This window comes from Dasypus novemcinctus, chromosome 8 (genome assembly GCF_030445035.2).
Source record: "Dasypus novemcinctus isolate mDasNov1 chromosome 8, mDasNov1.1.hap2, whole genome shotgun sequence".
In the NCBI taxonomy this organism is placed as follows: Eukaryota; Metazoa; Chordata; class Mammalia; order Cingulata; family Dasypodidae; genus Dasypus; species Dasypus novemcinctus.
The window spans coordinates 61,813,264-61,829,006 of NC_080680.1; the positions used below are offsets into that span (position 1 = coordinate 61,813,264).

Here is a 15,743-nt window from a genome sequence, read left to right on the forward strand (position 1 = left end):
AAATGCCACTAAATACAGCTCTCCAGATACTGCCATAGTATATTTTGGAATTGGTCTTTCCCTCAAATTATTACTGGTTAGTAGCATTATGCAGTCACTGAGTTTTTTTTTCAAATAGTTGTGTTGATGGCTACATCAAAGTTACCTTTTTTTTATTTTAATTTCCATGATAATTCTAATCTTGGTTATACCCCTGAAGTACCTTAAATTGCTGTAGGATCCTCTCTGTCTAGGCATGATACTTAATGATTTGTGGAGCTGCTTAAGTGTGCTGTCAGATGTTTTATGGAATGGGAATGGTCTCCTGGACACCTTTGAAAATTTTTGCTTGGAGACCTCAATATGAGTTGCATAACTCTCACGAATTATTTGTAGCTCAAGAGAGTTGCAAGCTAACGAAAGCAGTTGAGAAATATTTTCATAATTCCATGTTCAGATCAAGTGTCCTTGACTAAAGATCTTTCATAATAAGTTAGAGTCTCATTTATTTGAAATGATTTAGGTATGGTTCTAAGTAAATGAGAAGGATGTTTTAGGTACGTATACTCTGAAAACTTTAATGCTCTAGCTATATTTTGTAATAATCATTATAATGTTGTCTTGCTATTATGAATTTTGCGGCTTCATTTGCATGCCCTTTCTACTTGAAGTAATTCTGAAATCCCTAAAATGATTCAACTAAAGAGTTACCTTCCCTTAGTGGCATTACAAAGGCTTTTTGTTTGTTTACTAATTTTGGAGCTTTTTTTAAAAACCCTTTCCTTTTGATCTCATTCAGAGACATTAAATAACTCAAAAAATTTTACATGAGTTCCTCTGAATTAAAGTGGGAAATAAACAAAAGTAGAAGTGGAAAACAAATCTTTCCCTGTCCCAAGTTTCTTTCCTACCAGCAGCATTTTCCCCCTCATATATCCAGATGCTCTTTCAGCCCAGTTGCTAAAAGGCCCAGTGTAGGTTTAGGTAACTGTACCTTTCCTAAAGATTTTGCTCCATTGATGTTTCAAGGATTACCCAGAATTAGTAGAAGAACCAACTTTCTAAAACTAAAGAAAGAGAATAAAATAAAGGAAGGTTGAGTTAAAAGTAAAATGAGGCTATGGTATGGAAAAACATATTATTACCAAGAAGTATGTTCATTTTTTTATTATATATAAAAGACACTGGATAGTTCAGTATAGAATTTTTTATATAATATTTTACATTTTCAATGTATTATTTTTCCAGCTCCCTTTGTGGCTGCTAGTTAAAGGTTAAAATGTTTTAAAGAGGAAAAATCATGATTCTCATACAAATATAAGATGAGCATCTATCAGAAATTTTATTTACTTCATTAATTTTAAGGAAGAAACCAGTAAGATGTTGCCACAAATTCAAAGGAAAATTAAAAGAACCACACTTATTTCAGCATATAAGAATGCTGAAATGAATTTACAAATAGATGCAAAATGGATCTGCCCACACGGCAATCATCCATTGCATTTCACAAAACACAATTAATTTGCATTTTATAGGCAAGAATCATTTGGCTTATTATTGGTTTTCTGCAATTTATACAGTGGTAAAAGAGCTCAAAGATAATGAAAGGCTGAAATAAAGAATGCAACACCCAGTTCTTTTCAGTCTATTTTGAAGTCTTTGATAACTTTTCCCTACACTATTAAGTTTATTCCCTCCCTGTCCTCACCCTAATGTCATGCCACCATTCTTATACTTACCCATAAACCAAAAAAAAAAAAAAAAAAAGGAGAAAACCATAATCCCTATAGACTCATATCTCAAAGTATAAGAAGACTGAAAAACTCTACCAAAATTTAGTGTTGTTTTTTTTTTTCCGAGGTACTGGGTCCAGGAATTGAACCCGGGACCTTATATGCAGGAAGCTGGTGCTCAACTACTGAGCCACATTGGCCCCCCTGAGTTGGTTTTTCTGTGTGTTTGCTTCTTGGGTTTTTTTTGTATTGTTTTTTTTTTTTTTTTTTTAGGAGGCACCAGGGGTTGAACTTCATGGGACCTCCCATGTGGGAAGCAGGCATTCAACTGCTTGAGCCATGTCTACTCATCCCAAAATTAAGCATTTCTATTGTGGTCTACTGCAAGTGCCAATTTGCATTTTGAGACTACAGCATGAGCTAGTAACAGCACAAAATAACACCCTTATAAAACTGTTCTTATTATAGGAGGAAAGAGGAAAAGTAATAGGAGAATAGGAAAAGTTAAATATCTTGGTTACAAACTGACTGTTTATAAAAGCAGAACCTAATTCTGGCTAATACCTGCAGAGACTTGAGACTAATTAGTAAAGAGTAAATTCTGTTTCACTTTATATTAATAAAGTAACTGTTTTTATTTCCTTATTTTAGTGCATGTTTCTGACCCCATAACAGCCACTAATAAACTAAACCACTTTGAGATTTTATTTTTATAAGTAAATTTGATTGTCACTGTTTTCTAGTTCATAAAGGGGACTATAATGATAACTCTTAAAGCAGACACTTTTGTTAATTAGATGAACAGGTGAGCTTGCAAATAGAAGACCAAATTGAAGCATAATTATCCATTTGCCAATATTTTTTTTTTCCTAGAGATGGGAAAACTAAATGCAGAAATCGTATCAGTCACTTCTGAAGTTCAAGCCAACTTTTAAAGAACTGTACCTATCTAGTCATTCTTCATTGATCTGACAATAGAATTTTTTAACAAAGTCAATTTTATTGATACATATTAATAAAGCATAAATCCACCCAAAGTGTACATATTTGGTATAACCATAGTTGTGCATTCATCACTCCAATCATTTTTAGAGCATTTTCATTATTCCAGTTATAATAATAGTACTAAAAAACAAAAACTAACCAAACTCATCACCTCTCTATCTCTCTATGCTTCCCCTGCCATACATAGCTGCTATTCTGTTTCCTTTTCTCTATTTTTTTTTTAGTTTATATTTTATAAAAAACAGTCATATATGCAGTATCATCCATATTCATATTTTATTTGAGGTTTCACTATGTTAAACCATGTTACATTTTTTAGCTTTCCTTCTAGTAATATAAATTCTATTTGTTAGAATTATTGTTCTTTTGTTAAAATTATCCACCCTAAACTTCAATATTAAGAACTTTTTCATGTTTTTCAGTAACAATGCATTGCCACATTTAAGATAAGTAAGTCATGCATTTACACATCAAAATGATTAACATACTGGAAAAAAAAAATCTGTTAAGCTCCATTTCAGGTCTCACTTTAAAGGTTCAACTCAGTAAGTGCTATTCAAGATGAAGACTTCTAAACATTACATTTAAACCTCCTAGCTCACTTGCCTGCCCCCTCACTGACCTTACTTACTCCCACTTGTGGCCAGAAAGCTCAAGATAGTAAACACAGAATTAGGAGATCCTAGGCATGTGGGGAAAGGTTTTATATGAAAAATAGTTATTATTCATTTAGCCATTTGCACTATCAGATATTTTTCTTTTGAAATATAATCTCCTGCCTTCAGTGAGAGAGAATGTATTATATCATACAATGTATGTGCTACAGAAATTAAGATGACTGCCAAAGGACAGCACCACTTAAAAAACAAATTGTTTTTAATTGGTGTGAACTTAATGAAGACCTGAGGATAGTGGGTTGGGAGAAAAGCCAGTAAGGCTGTTTTACATTTGATAAGACTCTCATTTAGGGGACATCAAGCAGATGTTTGTTGTTTTTGCTATTAACCGTAAACATCCAGATACCCAAATACATATATATCTCCACATCTATAATGGAGATGTATGTGTATATATATATATGTATACATATTTTTCCTACAGATACGCACACATATATGTTTTTTTTCATTTAGACATGCTGCTACAAAATAACATTTTTAACAATGCAATAAGTTCCTGGGGCTTCATTTGCATGCCCTTTCTACTTTGTGTGCTTTTATCTTCCTGGTCCTGGAAGGAGACCAGATGCAAAGTAGTTCACACATTGTAGGCAAGGAGACTGAGGATTTAGTTTGTGTATCATTTATATTCTAGATTTCATCTGGGATTCACTTTGGAACTCAAACTCAAAGAAATCGAGTTGGCTACTTTTCATTCATATATATATATATATGTGGGAAAAGATGGAAACTAAGACCTAAAATAAGGTTTAGGGATTCTCTACAAATCTTGATTTTGGGGGGGAATCTCCATTAAATGTTCTATAGCAGGGGCTGGCAAACTATGATCCACAGGCCAAGCTCAGTCCCTTCTACCTACCTTCCAGTTTTTGTAAATGACATTTCATTGGAACACAGACATGCCAGTTTTTAAAGGATGGTATGTCTTTTCCACTACTCTGGCAGCGTTGAGTAGCTGTGGCTAAGACTGTGTGGCACACAAAGCCTATAATATTTTCTATGTTTTCTACAGAGATAGTTTGCTGAATCTTGTTATATTACAATGGTCACTGAAAAGGGCTATTATACATGACAGAACAATAACCCCTAATGCAAGGAAAACTAATAGGGTGTAGTTCTTTTTGAAATCTTCTCAACTTTTTTGTTTGAAAATAAATTTTGTCACCACATTCTTGAAAAAGCATAATTCGTAACGCTGTTGTCTATGTTGTCAGGCCTATCATTTCCTTTTGTATTTTTCTCATATACAGAATTGTTTATTGTGCATTTACTAAGTCTATCCCTGTGTCTATAAAACTCAGTGCTAGTATATTTGTCAAGGTTATTTATCCCAGAAGTAAAGCAGGTGTATGTGAGTGTGTAATAAGAGGGTAAAAATTATTTCGATTGCAAATTTTGGTTTTGCATTTCTATATAATTCTTATAGGTGGCATTATTTAGAGACTTCTTAATCTTTTAGGACACTCTTTTTCCCCCGATTTCTCTAGTTGACAAAAGATGGGGTCAAGAATTCGAAAACAAGAGAGGGAGGTGAAATTGTGAGGAGAATTTCTTGGGAATAATTCTGGGTGACCATTCCTCCCTTGTCTGCCTTCCTGATAGAGCTGTATGGTGACCTTTGTTCTCTTCTGGTGGGTGGTTCTCCCCACGTAGCATGGATCAGACCCCTATTTGAAGGGTCTCTTGCCATGCCTCAGAGCTCAGTGTGTGGCTTTGCGGGAAGCCTGGCTCTCATAGCCAGGTTGCCTCTGTTCCACAAGAGACTCAAGAGCCAAGGAAACAACTTTGTTTTGTTCTTTTCAGTTTGAAAACCTGGACTGATTTGCTGTTAGAACTTAAATTTCCCTAAATGAGATAGAAACCATTTGCACTTGCTATGATTTAATGCTAAACCTTCCTAACAGTACCTTTCCTTTTCTGTCCAAGACTCTTCAGCATGACTCCCTGTGAGAAAGTAACAGGACCATGGAAAAACACAAATGTTTATCCCAAAGTTCTTTCTCCAAATTATAATGCTACATTTTTTAAAATATTAGTGGTTCCCTTTGGGTTTTTCCCCAGGCCCCTCTCAAGGTCATTGTTCTCATGGTTATTGTTGATTATGGAGGAGAAAACACTTTTTTGGAATTTGGATATTGTCCTATATTCTAGAGGAGCTCAGAGAAAAACAAAGTTGTTACTGATGTGGCTTCTTTGGAGGAAAAGAGGATGTTGAACAAACTTGTATGAATGCAGAACCTCGCATTTATGCTCACATGCCTGTGGATTTAAATTTGTAGCATGGCATTTCTCTGTGATATAAAAAGAATTGGAGTTCAGACTAATTCAAGGAATGTGAGAGGAAAAAGACTTTGCTCCATTCTTGGAAACTTAGAAGGAAAACCTCTTTATACATATAAATAACCCTTGGGATACACTTTGAACAGAAAAGCAAAAAAAGTTGAAAAATATGAGATCCAACCTAAAAAAAAAATACTTCCTCAAATATCTCCAAGGGCTGCTTTTATTATAGTTTTTAGTATCAGTATCAGTCTGCTATAAGAATAGCTAGCATGTTGCAGGAGGCACAGGTGCTGGGATTTAAAGTGGGAGAGAAGAAACTACCAATCCCCTTGCCTGAAGAGCTGCCATTATGGGTGCAAAGCAGGGAATAAGCAGGTGGTCTGTGGCTGATATGCCTCACAGCTGGGAGTTCCTATGACACTCGTGAAGAAACCAATCCAGAAACAGTGGCAAATGAGCTCATGAGCTAAACTGAAGTGCCCATCCGAGGACAGGGTGGCAGAGCCCTGAGCACATGCTGGGCAGTGGAGACAGGTGGGATGCAGCCCCTCGGAATGCCCGCGGTCTCCTGCCTGGGGCTTCTCATCCTGTCCTCTTATTTGCTTGCTGGCTGCAGGTTCATCCCAGAGGCATGGTCGGCCTGCACAGTTACCTGTGGCCTGGGAACGCAAGTGCGCATGGTCAGGTGCCAGGTGCTCCTGTCTTTCTCCCAGTCCGTGGCTGACCTGCCTGTTGACGAATGTGAAGGGCCTAAGCCGGCGTCCCAGCGTGCCTGTTATGCGGGACCGTGCAACGGGGAACTTCCTGAGTTAAACCCAGAGGAGGCAGAGGGTCTCTTCGGTGGCCTGCAGGATTTCGACGAGCTGTATGACTGGGAGTATGAGGGCTTCACCGAGTGCTCCGAATCATGTGGAGGAGGTAAGAAAGGGCGCTCTGACTCAGATCCCTGCCATCTTTCCCTTCTTTCTTGGGATCTTCTTTTCCTGCAGGCAACAGTGTCATGTGACTGCCCCTATTCCAGGAATGATAAGCAGGGGGAGGAGGGGAGGAGGCCATTCTAAATCTTAGCATACTGAATGAAACACAGATGTATTTCTTTTTTGGCTTCAGTGGCTGAAGGACTGTCAGCTGTGAGTGGCCAACACAGCTAACGCTCTCGCCTTCAGTTGTCATTTTGATGTTTTGCAATATATCCTAGTGTATCTGCCTGAGAAACCAGCCGACACTAACCTGGCAGTGCTCTCAATGCTCAGTTGAGAGTATTAGTGCCCCAGTGCACGTGGTGTGAACCAAGACCCAAGATGTCAAAACATTCTTCTATTCCCAAGGAAAGTTTATAGTCCCTCCAATTTACTTAGCTGATTTCCCAAAGTAATATCTATTTATACAAAGGAAAGGCTGTACAAAGTGATAATTAATGCTGTGGATACCCAGAGCTGGGAAGGAGTTTAAATACCGAAGTCTGACTCCAACCCCATTTCACCGATAAGGAACTGAGATGCAAAGAAGACAAGGTCCTTGTTCTAGATCAAACTGCTACTGAGTGACAGAGCCAGGACTAAGACAGGGCTTTTTTTTTTTTTACTACCCAGTGGGTTTTTTCATCATATCGCACTTCTTTAAGTACTTAGAGAATTCCTGAAGCTTCCTTTGATGAATGTTATTTACTTATTCCATGTATATTGACCCAGTTCTCTCAGGTCTATTCCACTGTGCTATAACAGACTCACTGATCCTTTATTTCAGGAGTTATGAATGGGATTGCCGTGGGGGAGGATGGCATTTGAATCAACCTTTAAATCTGCGAGATCCCAAACTTTCTTTCCACTACTGAAAATACATTAGGTTCATATTGCCACTGTCTCCCATACCTACTCTCCAAAGAAATTTTGAGAGGTGAGAAAATGCTGGCTGATTTCCTGCCAAATCGCTCAAACCGGGTACTCGTGACTCCATTTGGCCTGTTAAAATTCCGTATTCCCGGCAACGTTTCTGACTTAGCTGGTGTAAAATTGTATTCACGTTATTTCCCAAAACTGTTTTCTAAACCTTGACAGTTTGGAAAATCAAAAACATCTTTTGTCATTAGTGAGAATGTAAGAATAAATGTGTCCAAATTGTTCACACATAGTTGAAAGAAATGAATAATGGAACAAGTACTAGCGAAGAATCAACTTCCTTCAGCATGTCTTTTAGTAAGCATTTAATAGTCCTGACCTCGAGGTTCTTGTTTGTTTCTAAGTCTTGCAATTTCAAACCCTGGAATTCAGAAGTGTTTTAATGGAGAGCCCTGGTATTTTAAAACCTGAACTCTTCCAACTGATTCTGGAAGACAGTTTTCTGGAACATATAACTGTGTTCATATGGTATTCTTCACTCATTTTGAGGACATCTTTTTTTCATGCTTAATGAGGGGGAAGTGTTAAATAAGCTTTATTTGTTTCTGAACCCTGGCAGGAGCTCAGGGTCAGATAGAAAGGCCTAAGCTGGTGGCCACAGTTGCTTCTTTCCAATGTCATGAATGATTCAAGAGTTCACGTGGTTGTATTTTTATCCCCAATTTCCACAATCATCTGACTTGAATGATCATTATATCTAGTCTAAAACAAATGTGCTTTGCAAAAAGATAAAAACCAAAAAACATTATTTATGGTCCCTCAGTTATGGTTCGCAGTTGTAAGTCAAGCCTGGAACTTTATGAACAGATGGAAAAAATAGATGCAGTGGCAGAAAATATAAATAACCAGATACTTTTATCTTCAAGATTCTAACCATTCTGCTGACCAGCCAGGTACTATAAAATTCAAAGTATAGGGTATATGTGGAAGACATGTACTTTAAAATGTTTCAGAATATATTGATTTAGATATAAGTTCTAGATGTTTGATATACAGTTGATCTGAATGTCTTTGTATAACATAAATTGTACATCTTTTATATTTAAGGCAGGGTAAAGTCACTGAAATTTCTTAGGTCTTTAACTGTCAACAACTGAGCACACTTACCTACAGTTACATCACTGTGCCGAAGTAATATATTTATACCTAAAATGTTAAAATTGAAAATTCCGAAGTTGTGAAAATATGCTCTCATTCTATGTTCCATATAATGTCCATATGAACTAAAAACTTATTTCACTATATGGCACATGTGTATTTTCAAGTCATTGTTTGACAGTAACATTTTATTATATTATCAACTTTGGTCTTTCACCAAAATATAACCCACTAGGCCATAAATATTTTTAATCATGCTTGCTGAAGCCAACCAAAAATATGCATGGTGAACAAATAGATTTTAAATCAATTTTGGATTGTAAGGCAGGTCATGTTAATTTTATTGTTTTTGTAATCTCAAGAGATGAAATTGGATAGACATAAAAAATAACCTTTCACCTACCAGGGGTAGAACCAGAAGGAACTAGTTAGTAATTTAGTCTGTAGTTAGTGGCTGCATTTCCCTGAGCTGTCATCAAATATCATGTAACAATTATGCTATTCTGGGAGATATAAACACTGAAAAATCCCATTTTCTGGAAGATTGAAAGTGAGCCTAACCTGCTCAGATTTGTGTCCTGTGTCCCACCATCACCTCCTTATTATATTTTAAGTTCCCATATGTGAACTGATAGGTGTGGTCAAGGAGAATGGTTTTGAGCCAGAACAGTTTTATTAGCTTGAACTAGATAGCAAAATCAACATTAAAATCTAGTGAGGGAAAACCTGAAATTAACTTCAGCAAAAATGGAAGGCAATGTCTTGTAGCTGTTGCTCCCTTTTCCGGATGAATCTTTTCTCTCCTTTTGCATCTGTCTGTCAAGAAAGGAAAGCCCGGAATCATAAAGCACCATACTTAAACATGTGTTCTATGTTGGTTGAGTGCGTGTATTAGCCCATTAAGAACACAAAGTTGCTAAGTTAACATCTCACGTCTTTGTCTGACTCCCTTGAGCCAAGTATGTCTTGGACCCACAGGTGAAATTCTCACATTTCTTCCCTCCTTCAGCTTCCCATTCGGCAGTTCCCTTACTTAGAGTTTCTTTCCTCCAAGCATTCCATTCCCACTGCCCCTTAGCCTAAATTGTTCATTGTACTTGAAAGGCCTGCCCTTTAGGCATTCATTCATTCCACAAAATTTTATTGTGAGGTGACCACAGGGCTGGTCCCAGATACTCCTTAATTATGACAGAACTCTGTCCTTAGTTTCCCCTCTATCCTAGACCCCACCTTAGAATACTAAGGCCACTGGTGCTCATGGCAACAGACATTAATGAATGAAGTAGCTGAGAACTAGTACACTGTTTTATAATAAATTGGGTTTGAATTCAGTTACTCTAGAATGCTTCTTAAGTTCTTAGCCCTTCATTCTCAGTATGTCACTACCACAAAAGTGATATTTTATCTTTGAGCCATGGTTGCTGGTTTGGGATAATTCACATTTGTGTTCTACATATCTAAGAGAGGAGATCACTGATCTTCTTTTAGAAACTTTAGCCTATGTTACACCATTCCTTGCAGTCTTAAAAGGGCCTGTGTTCTATAAACAAGGGTTCATAAATGAAGTGGAAACCGGCCACATCACACACATACGTGTGTGTGCAATAGAAACACCTAAAGCACTCTCACATGACGCATGTGAGGAATCTTGGGTCACTTCCTGCCTCAAAGTGGTCAACCCATTTTCTTAATGTTTCATAGGTTAATAGCCGAATAAAATGAAAGTATTTTATATTTTAGAAAAACATTTTGAAATTCTTGGATACCACCAACTAGGCAAATGAACTGAAAACTTCGTTTCTAACAGCGCTAGATTCTGTATGGAATTGTTAGATACATCCAGTGGTTTGTCATCATTACCTCAATACTTCAGACCACTGCAGTGGGAAATGCCAGTGATGAGATCAACAATTTCCTGTGAAATGTTTTGCCGTATACCATGAATTTCAAATCCCTCATCTCAACTGCAGCCAAAATAATACCCTGCAGTCTGTGTTATAGAATATAACAGAGTCATTTGAATATGTAGCATAAATCTCAAATGCTTCACTCTGAATTGGCCATGATATATTTAAATTAAATTTTGACGTTTATTAAAAAAAAATTAGAATAAGAGAAATTGTAAAGGGTGCCACCTTGACCACAGGGTGAATGTTTTGGTTGATATACACTGATGGAAAAAATGTTTGATTTGTTAAGCTTACTAGGAAGAAAGAGAGGCAATTATGATTCCGGCTTTAAAATGTCACTTTTTATATGATTGTCTTGCTAAGTGTCCAGTCTAAGTGTAACATCACCATAAGAAGCATTAGCCTGTTGATTGTGGTGATGACTTCTTGGGAAAACATAGGGTAGATAGAAAGAGCAAAGTAACAAGCCTAACAAGTGCTGGATCAATTGCTATATATTATGTACTATTTGACAAAAATGCAGAAAATAAAAAGAAAATGTCTGTGTATTTACACATTAAACTACTTGTGTAGTCACATACGCTGTTATAACTATATACAGACATTTAACTACAGATAGATCTTCAGCTGTAGATATCTTTATATATATAGCCATGTATGGTTGAAAGCAAATTAGCAAGAATGTTATGTCTACCCTCTTCCCTTAAACTGAACTCTGCTGAAATGATTTCAGACAAATGTCTAGGTTATTCTTGAAAATCTCCAGAGAAGCAGCTATGACAGCCTCTTAGTATTTTTAAAATGATAATGCTATCACTCAGTAAAACTTTAGGGCTAAGAGCACAGTTCAGGGTTTAGAGCCACTCTCAGCTTTGCTATTTATCAACCTTATGACTTTAGACAAGTTTTTGTTGTTGTTGTTGTTGTTGTTTTTAAAGATATTTAGATTACACAAAATGTTACATTAAAAAAATATGTAAGGGATTCCCATATGCCCCACTCCCTACAACTCCCACTTTTTCCCACATTAACAACTTCTTTAATTAGAGTGGAATCTTCATTGCAATTGATGAACACATTTTGGAGCATTGCCACTAAGTATGGAGAGACGTATTTTACACTCTCTCCCAGTCAATTCTGTAGGTTATGGCAGGATATTTAATGGCCTATATCTGTTATTGCAATGTCATTCAGGACAACTCCAAGGCCTTGAAAATACCCCCATATTACATCTCTTTTTCCTTCTCTCTGCCTTCAGCACCTCTGATGGCCACTGTCTCCACATCGATGATACAATTTCTTCCATTGCTAGAATCACAATAAGTCTGTAGTACAATACCAGTAAGTCTACTCTAGTCTATATTGTATTCCCCAGTCTTAAGGATTCTGGGATGGTGATGCCCACTGCAACTCTAATTTAAGAGGGGACTTTGATCCCATATGACTGATGGATGGGACTCTCTTGCTTGCAGTTGTAGACTCTCTCAGTTCCTTGAGAGATGGTGGCTGTCCATCGCCCCCTCCTTGTTAGTTGTCCTGGGTGAGTCCAAGGAACTGGAGAGTAGGTATTGCAACTCTGCTGAGGCTCAGGGCCCAGCTGGCATATAGACAGCCCAGAGATTCAAGTCTCTTGAAAGTATCCTTACCAAGTCCAGCACCAATTATAGGTTCAAATAGAAGGGCCAGAAGAGACATGTGTAGAGAAGTCACATCTGAATCCAACTCTGTCACCCTTAAGTGCAAATATTCCAAAGTAGGGCCCACTGGTAAGGCACCAAACTCCAGAGCTATCTGCCATGACTCTAGGATCTGGAAGTTTCTGTAGCCCTCAGGAGCCCCACTATTTGGGGTAGTATCTACTTTGACTGTCTATGAGATCCTGTTGAGACAAGCATAAGTGTTACCTCTCTGATGACTTCCCAACTCATTTTGAAGTTCTTAGCCATATAAACTCATTTGTCTTTACCATTTCCCTTTTTATTTATTTTTTCTTTCTTTCTTTCTCTCCCCTGCCCCAGTTATCTGTTCTCTGTGTCTGTTCACTGCGTGTTCTTCTTTGTCTGCTTCTGTTGTTGTCAGTGGCACAGGAATCTGTGTTTCTTTTTGTTGCATCATCTTGTTGTGTCAGCTCTCTGTGTGTGCAGCACCATTCCTGGGCAGGCTGCACTTTCTTTTGTGCTGGGCAGCTCTCCTTATAGGGTGCACTCCCTGCGTGTGGGACTCTCCTACACGGGGGACACCCCTGTGTGGAACGGCACTCCTTGCAGGCATCAGCACTGCACATGGGCCAGCTCCGCATGGGTCAAGGAGGCCCAGAGTTTGAACCGTGGACCTCCCCTGTGGTAGTCGGATGCCCTAACCACTGGGCCAAGTCCGCTTCCCCCTTTTTATTCAAGACCTTTTTCTGGTTGCATCACTAGCCGGTGCTTGGTTGTAATCCCTCAATGCCAGGGAGGCTTATCCCCAGGAATCATGTCCCACACTGGGGGGAAGGTAATACATTTATATTCGGAGTTTGGCTTAGAGAGAGGCCATATTTGAGCAACAAGGAGGTTCTCAGGAGGTAACTCTTAGGCACCATACAGCACTAGGCTAAGTTAGAATTTCAAGAGCAAAGGCTTATAAGCATAATCATCAGTATCAAGGCCTCATCAGTGGATCATCCTTCTTCACTAATCATTGCCCTGCACTTCAGGGATTGTTGCTGTTCCATTAGAGAATGTGGCAGAGCTCCTGTATTTGTCAGCCAAAGGGTGCTGATGCAAAATACCAGAAGTTGGCTAATTTTTATAAAGGGTATTTATTTTGGGTAGGAGCTTACAGATACCAGGCCATAAAGCATAAGTTACTTCCCTCATCAAAGTCTATTTTCACGTGTTGGAGCAAGATGGCTGCCAATGTCTGTGAGGGTTCAGGCTTCCTGAGTTCCTCTGGGCTCAGCTCCTCTGTTTTCTCCACAAGGTCGGCTGTGGATGATGAGGCTTTCTAGGCTTTGCCTCACTCCACAAGGTCAGCTGGAGATTATCAGGCAAACGGCTCTGTCCCTCTCCCTGGAGCTCCAGCTCAAGACTTCAGCATCAAACTCCAACATCAAAACTCTAACATTACGGGAAACGGACTTTGGCCCAGTGGTTAGGGCGTCCGTCTACCATATGGGAGGTCCGTGGCTCAAACCCCGGGCCTCCTTGACCCGTGTGGAGCTGGCCATGCGCAGTGCTGATGCACGCAAGGAGTGCCGTGCCACGCAAGGGTGTCCCCCGCGTGGGGGAGCCCCACGTGCAAGGAGTGTGCCCGTGAGGAAAGCCGCCCAGCGTGAAAAGAAAGAGCAGCCTGCCCAGGAATGGCGCCGCCCACACTTCCCGTGCCGCTGACGACAACAGAAGCGGACAAAGAAACAAGACGCAGCAAAAAGACACAGAGAACAGACAACCGGGGGAGGGGGGGAAATTAAATAAATAAATAAATCTTTAAAAAAAAAAAAACTCTAACATTAAAAGCCCCCAACTCTGTCCTTTGCCATGCCTTTTATCTCTGAGTCCCCACCCACCAAGGGTGGGGGCTCAATGCCCTACTGGCACAAGAGGTTTACCCGATTACCTAATCAATTAAACCTCTGAATCCAATATAATCTAATATGCCCAGAGGAAAAGATCAGTTTACAAACATAATCCAGTATTTCTTTTTGGAATTCATCAATAATATCAAACAGCTACAGCTCCCCAGGATGGGAATTCAATATTCTTTCAGTTGTTGTGTGAATCTCTACCCACTGTGGCAATGCCCCATGAACATTTGAACACATTTATGTACCTTATATGTATGTGCAGGTGTACTTCCTCTCAAGAATCCCCCATCACTGATACCCTACACCAATGATCCTCCCCTGCCATAGTTGTAACCCTTCTGTGATCCAGAACTTCTTCAGAAATGAAGGCAAGTCTTTTAACCCTTTTAAGCCTCAGTTTTCTGATCTGTAATATGGAGGTGATAATAGTGCTTACTTTGTTCAGAGGATTGAATGATGCATGTCAAGCTCTTAGACCTGGCTAATTAGCATCCTGTAGCTATTGTCATGACTGTAGCACCACAATAAAATGCCCAGTCATTACATTACCATTTAAATGTTTCCTTACTCCATGAAAGTCTTGATGAGGGAGACTTCTGTCACTTTGTAAGACTTCCCAGGTAGCCTTGTGCCAGTCACTGCTCAAACCTCTGTTTTACTAGCTCTGATTCAGTGACTTATGGGTGTCAGTGGGAAGATTGTTTTCCATGGATGCAGTCGTTAGGCATCTTGTTCTCTTTTCCCGTTCCAACTTCCAAAGCTGCCCTAGGTCAGTAAAGAAAATGAACAAAAATCAAAGGGAAACCAGCAAAGACTGAAGTCCCCAAGAGCACAGCAGTTTACAGAATATTGAATATTGAAATACGGCCTTGGGCCTCCCTTCCAAATATCGCAATCTCCGGTTGATTAAAATATAACACATGAAGGTCTTGGGGCCTTTTTTTTTTTGTCACCCTTCCCGCCTTCTGCATTAAATTAGCACACTTCAGCATTGGTAACCATGTAGGTTGGTGGCATTTTTTAAACATTTTAACAGTATTGGTAGAAGCCTCTCTCTCTGGTGGGAGTTGCCCTCGTCAAGGGACATGCTTTCAGAGACCACAAGCCTGGGAGTGGTTTCTCCCTGATCAGGTGATCCTTGATTAGATTGGCTGATCTGGGCTTTAAACTGCCGTCTCTGGCATTTAGGCAAAGTCCTACCAGTCACGGAGACCTCCCACCAGCTGCCTTGTCTACACTTCCTCACCCCCACACATGCCCACTCTGCACTCAGGCCTGACAGTGTGATTTGTACACAGGTGTCCAGGAGGCTGTGGTGAGCTGCCTGAACAAACAGACGCGGGAGCCTGCTGACGAGAGCCTGTGTGTGACCAGCCGCCGGCCCCCACAGCTCCTCAAATCCTGCAATTTGGATCCTTGCCCAGCAAGGTAAGGGAGCCTTCACCTGCCTTCTCATCCAGGAACATGCACAGAACTAGGTGCGTCTTTCCGTGGGCAAGACTGAAAGCTGTTGTTACCCAGTGTTTTGAAAACCAATTAGCATGAGTTCAAACTTCTAGTCAAGTCTGCTTATATTTAATTGAAATAGAACT

At 39.3% G+C, this 15,743-nt stretch overlaps 1 protein-coding gene across 4 annotated transcripts in view; it reads left to right on the forward strand.

The window, feature by feature from the left end:
• Positions 1-15,743, forward strand: part of ADAMTSL1 (ADAMTS like 1) — a 1,125,968-nt gene that overhangs the window by 920,094 nt on the left and 190,131 nt on the right. For all 4 annotated transcript variants that reach the window (XM_058301906.1, XM_058301907.2, XM_071216754.1 and 1 more), the window contains 2 exons: positions 6,297-6,598; positions 15,450-15,579. In XM_058301906.1, coding sequence (XP_058157889.1) covers positions 6,297-6,598; positions 15,450-15,579 — 432 coding nt within the window. The remainder of the gene's footprint in view (positions 1-6,296; positions 6,599-15,449; positions 15,580-15,743) is intronic.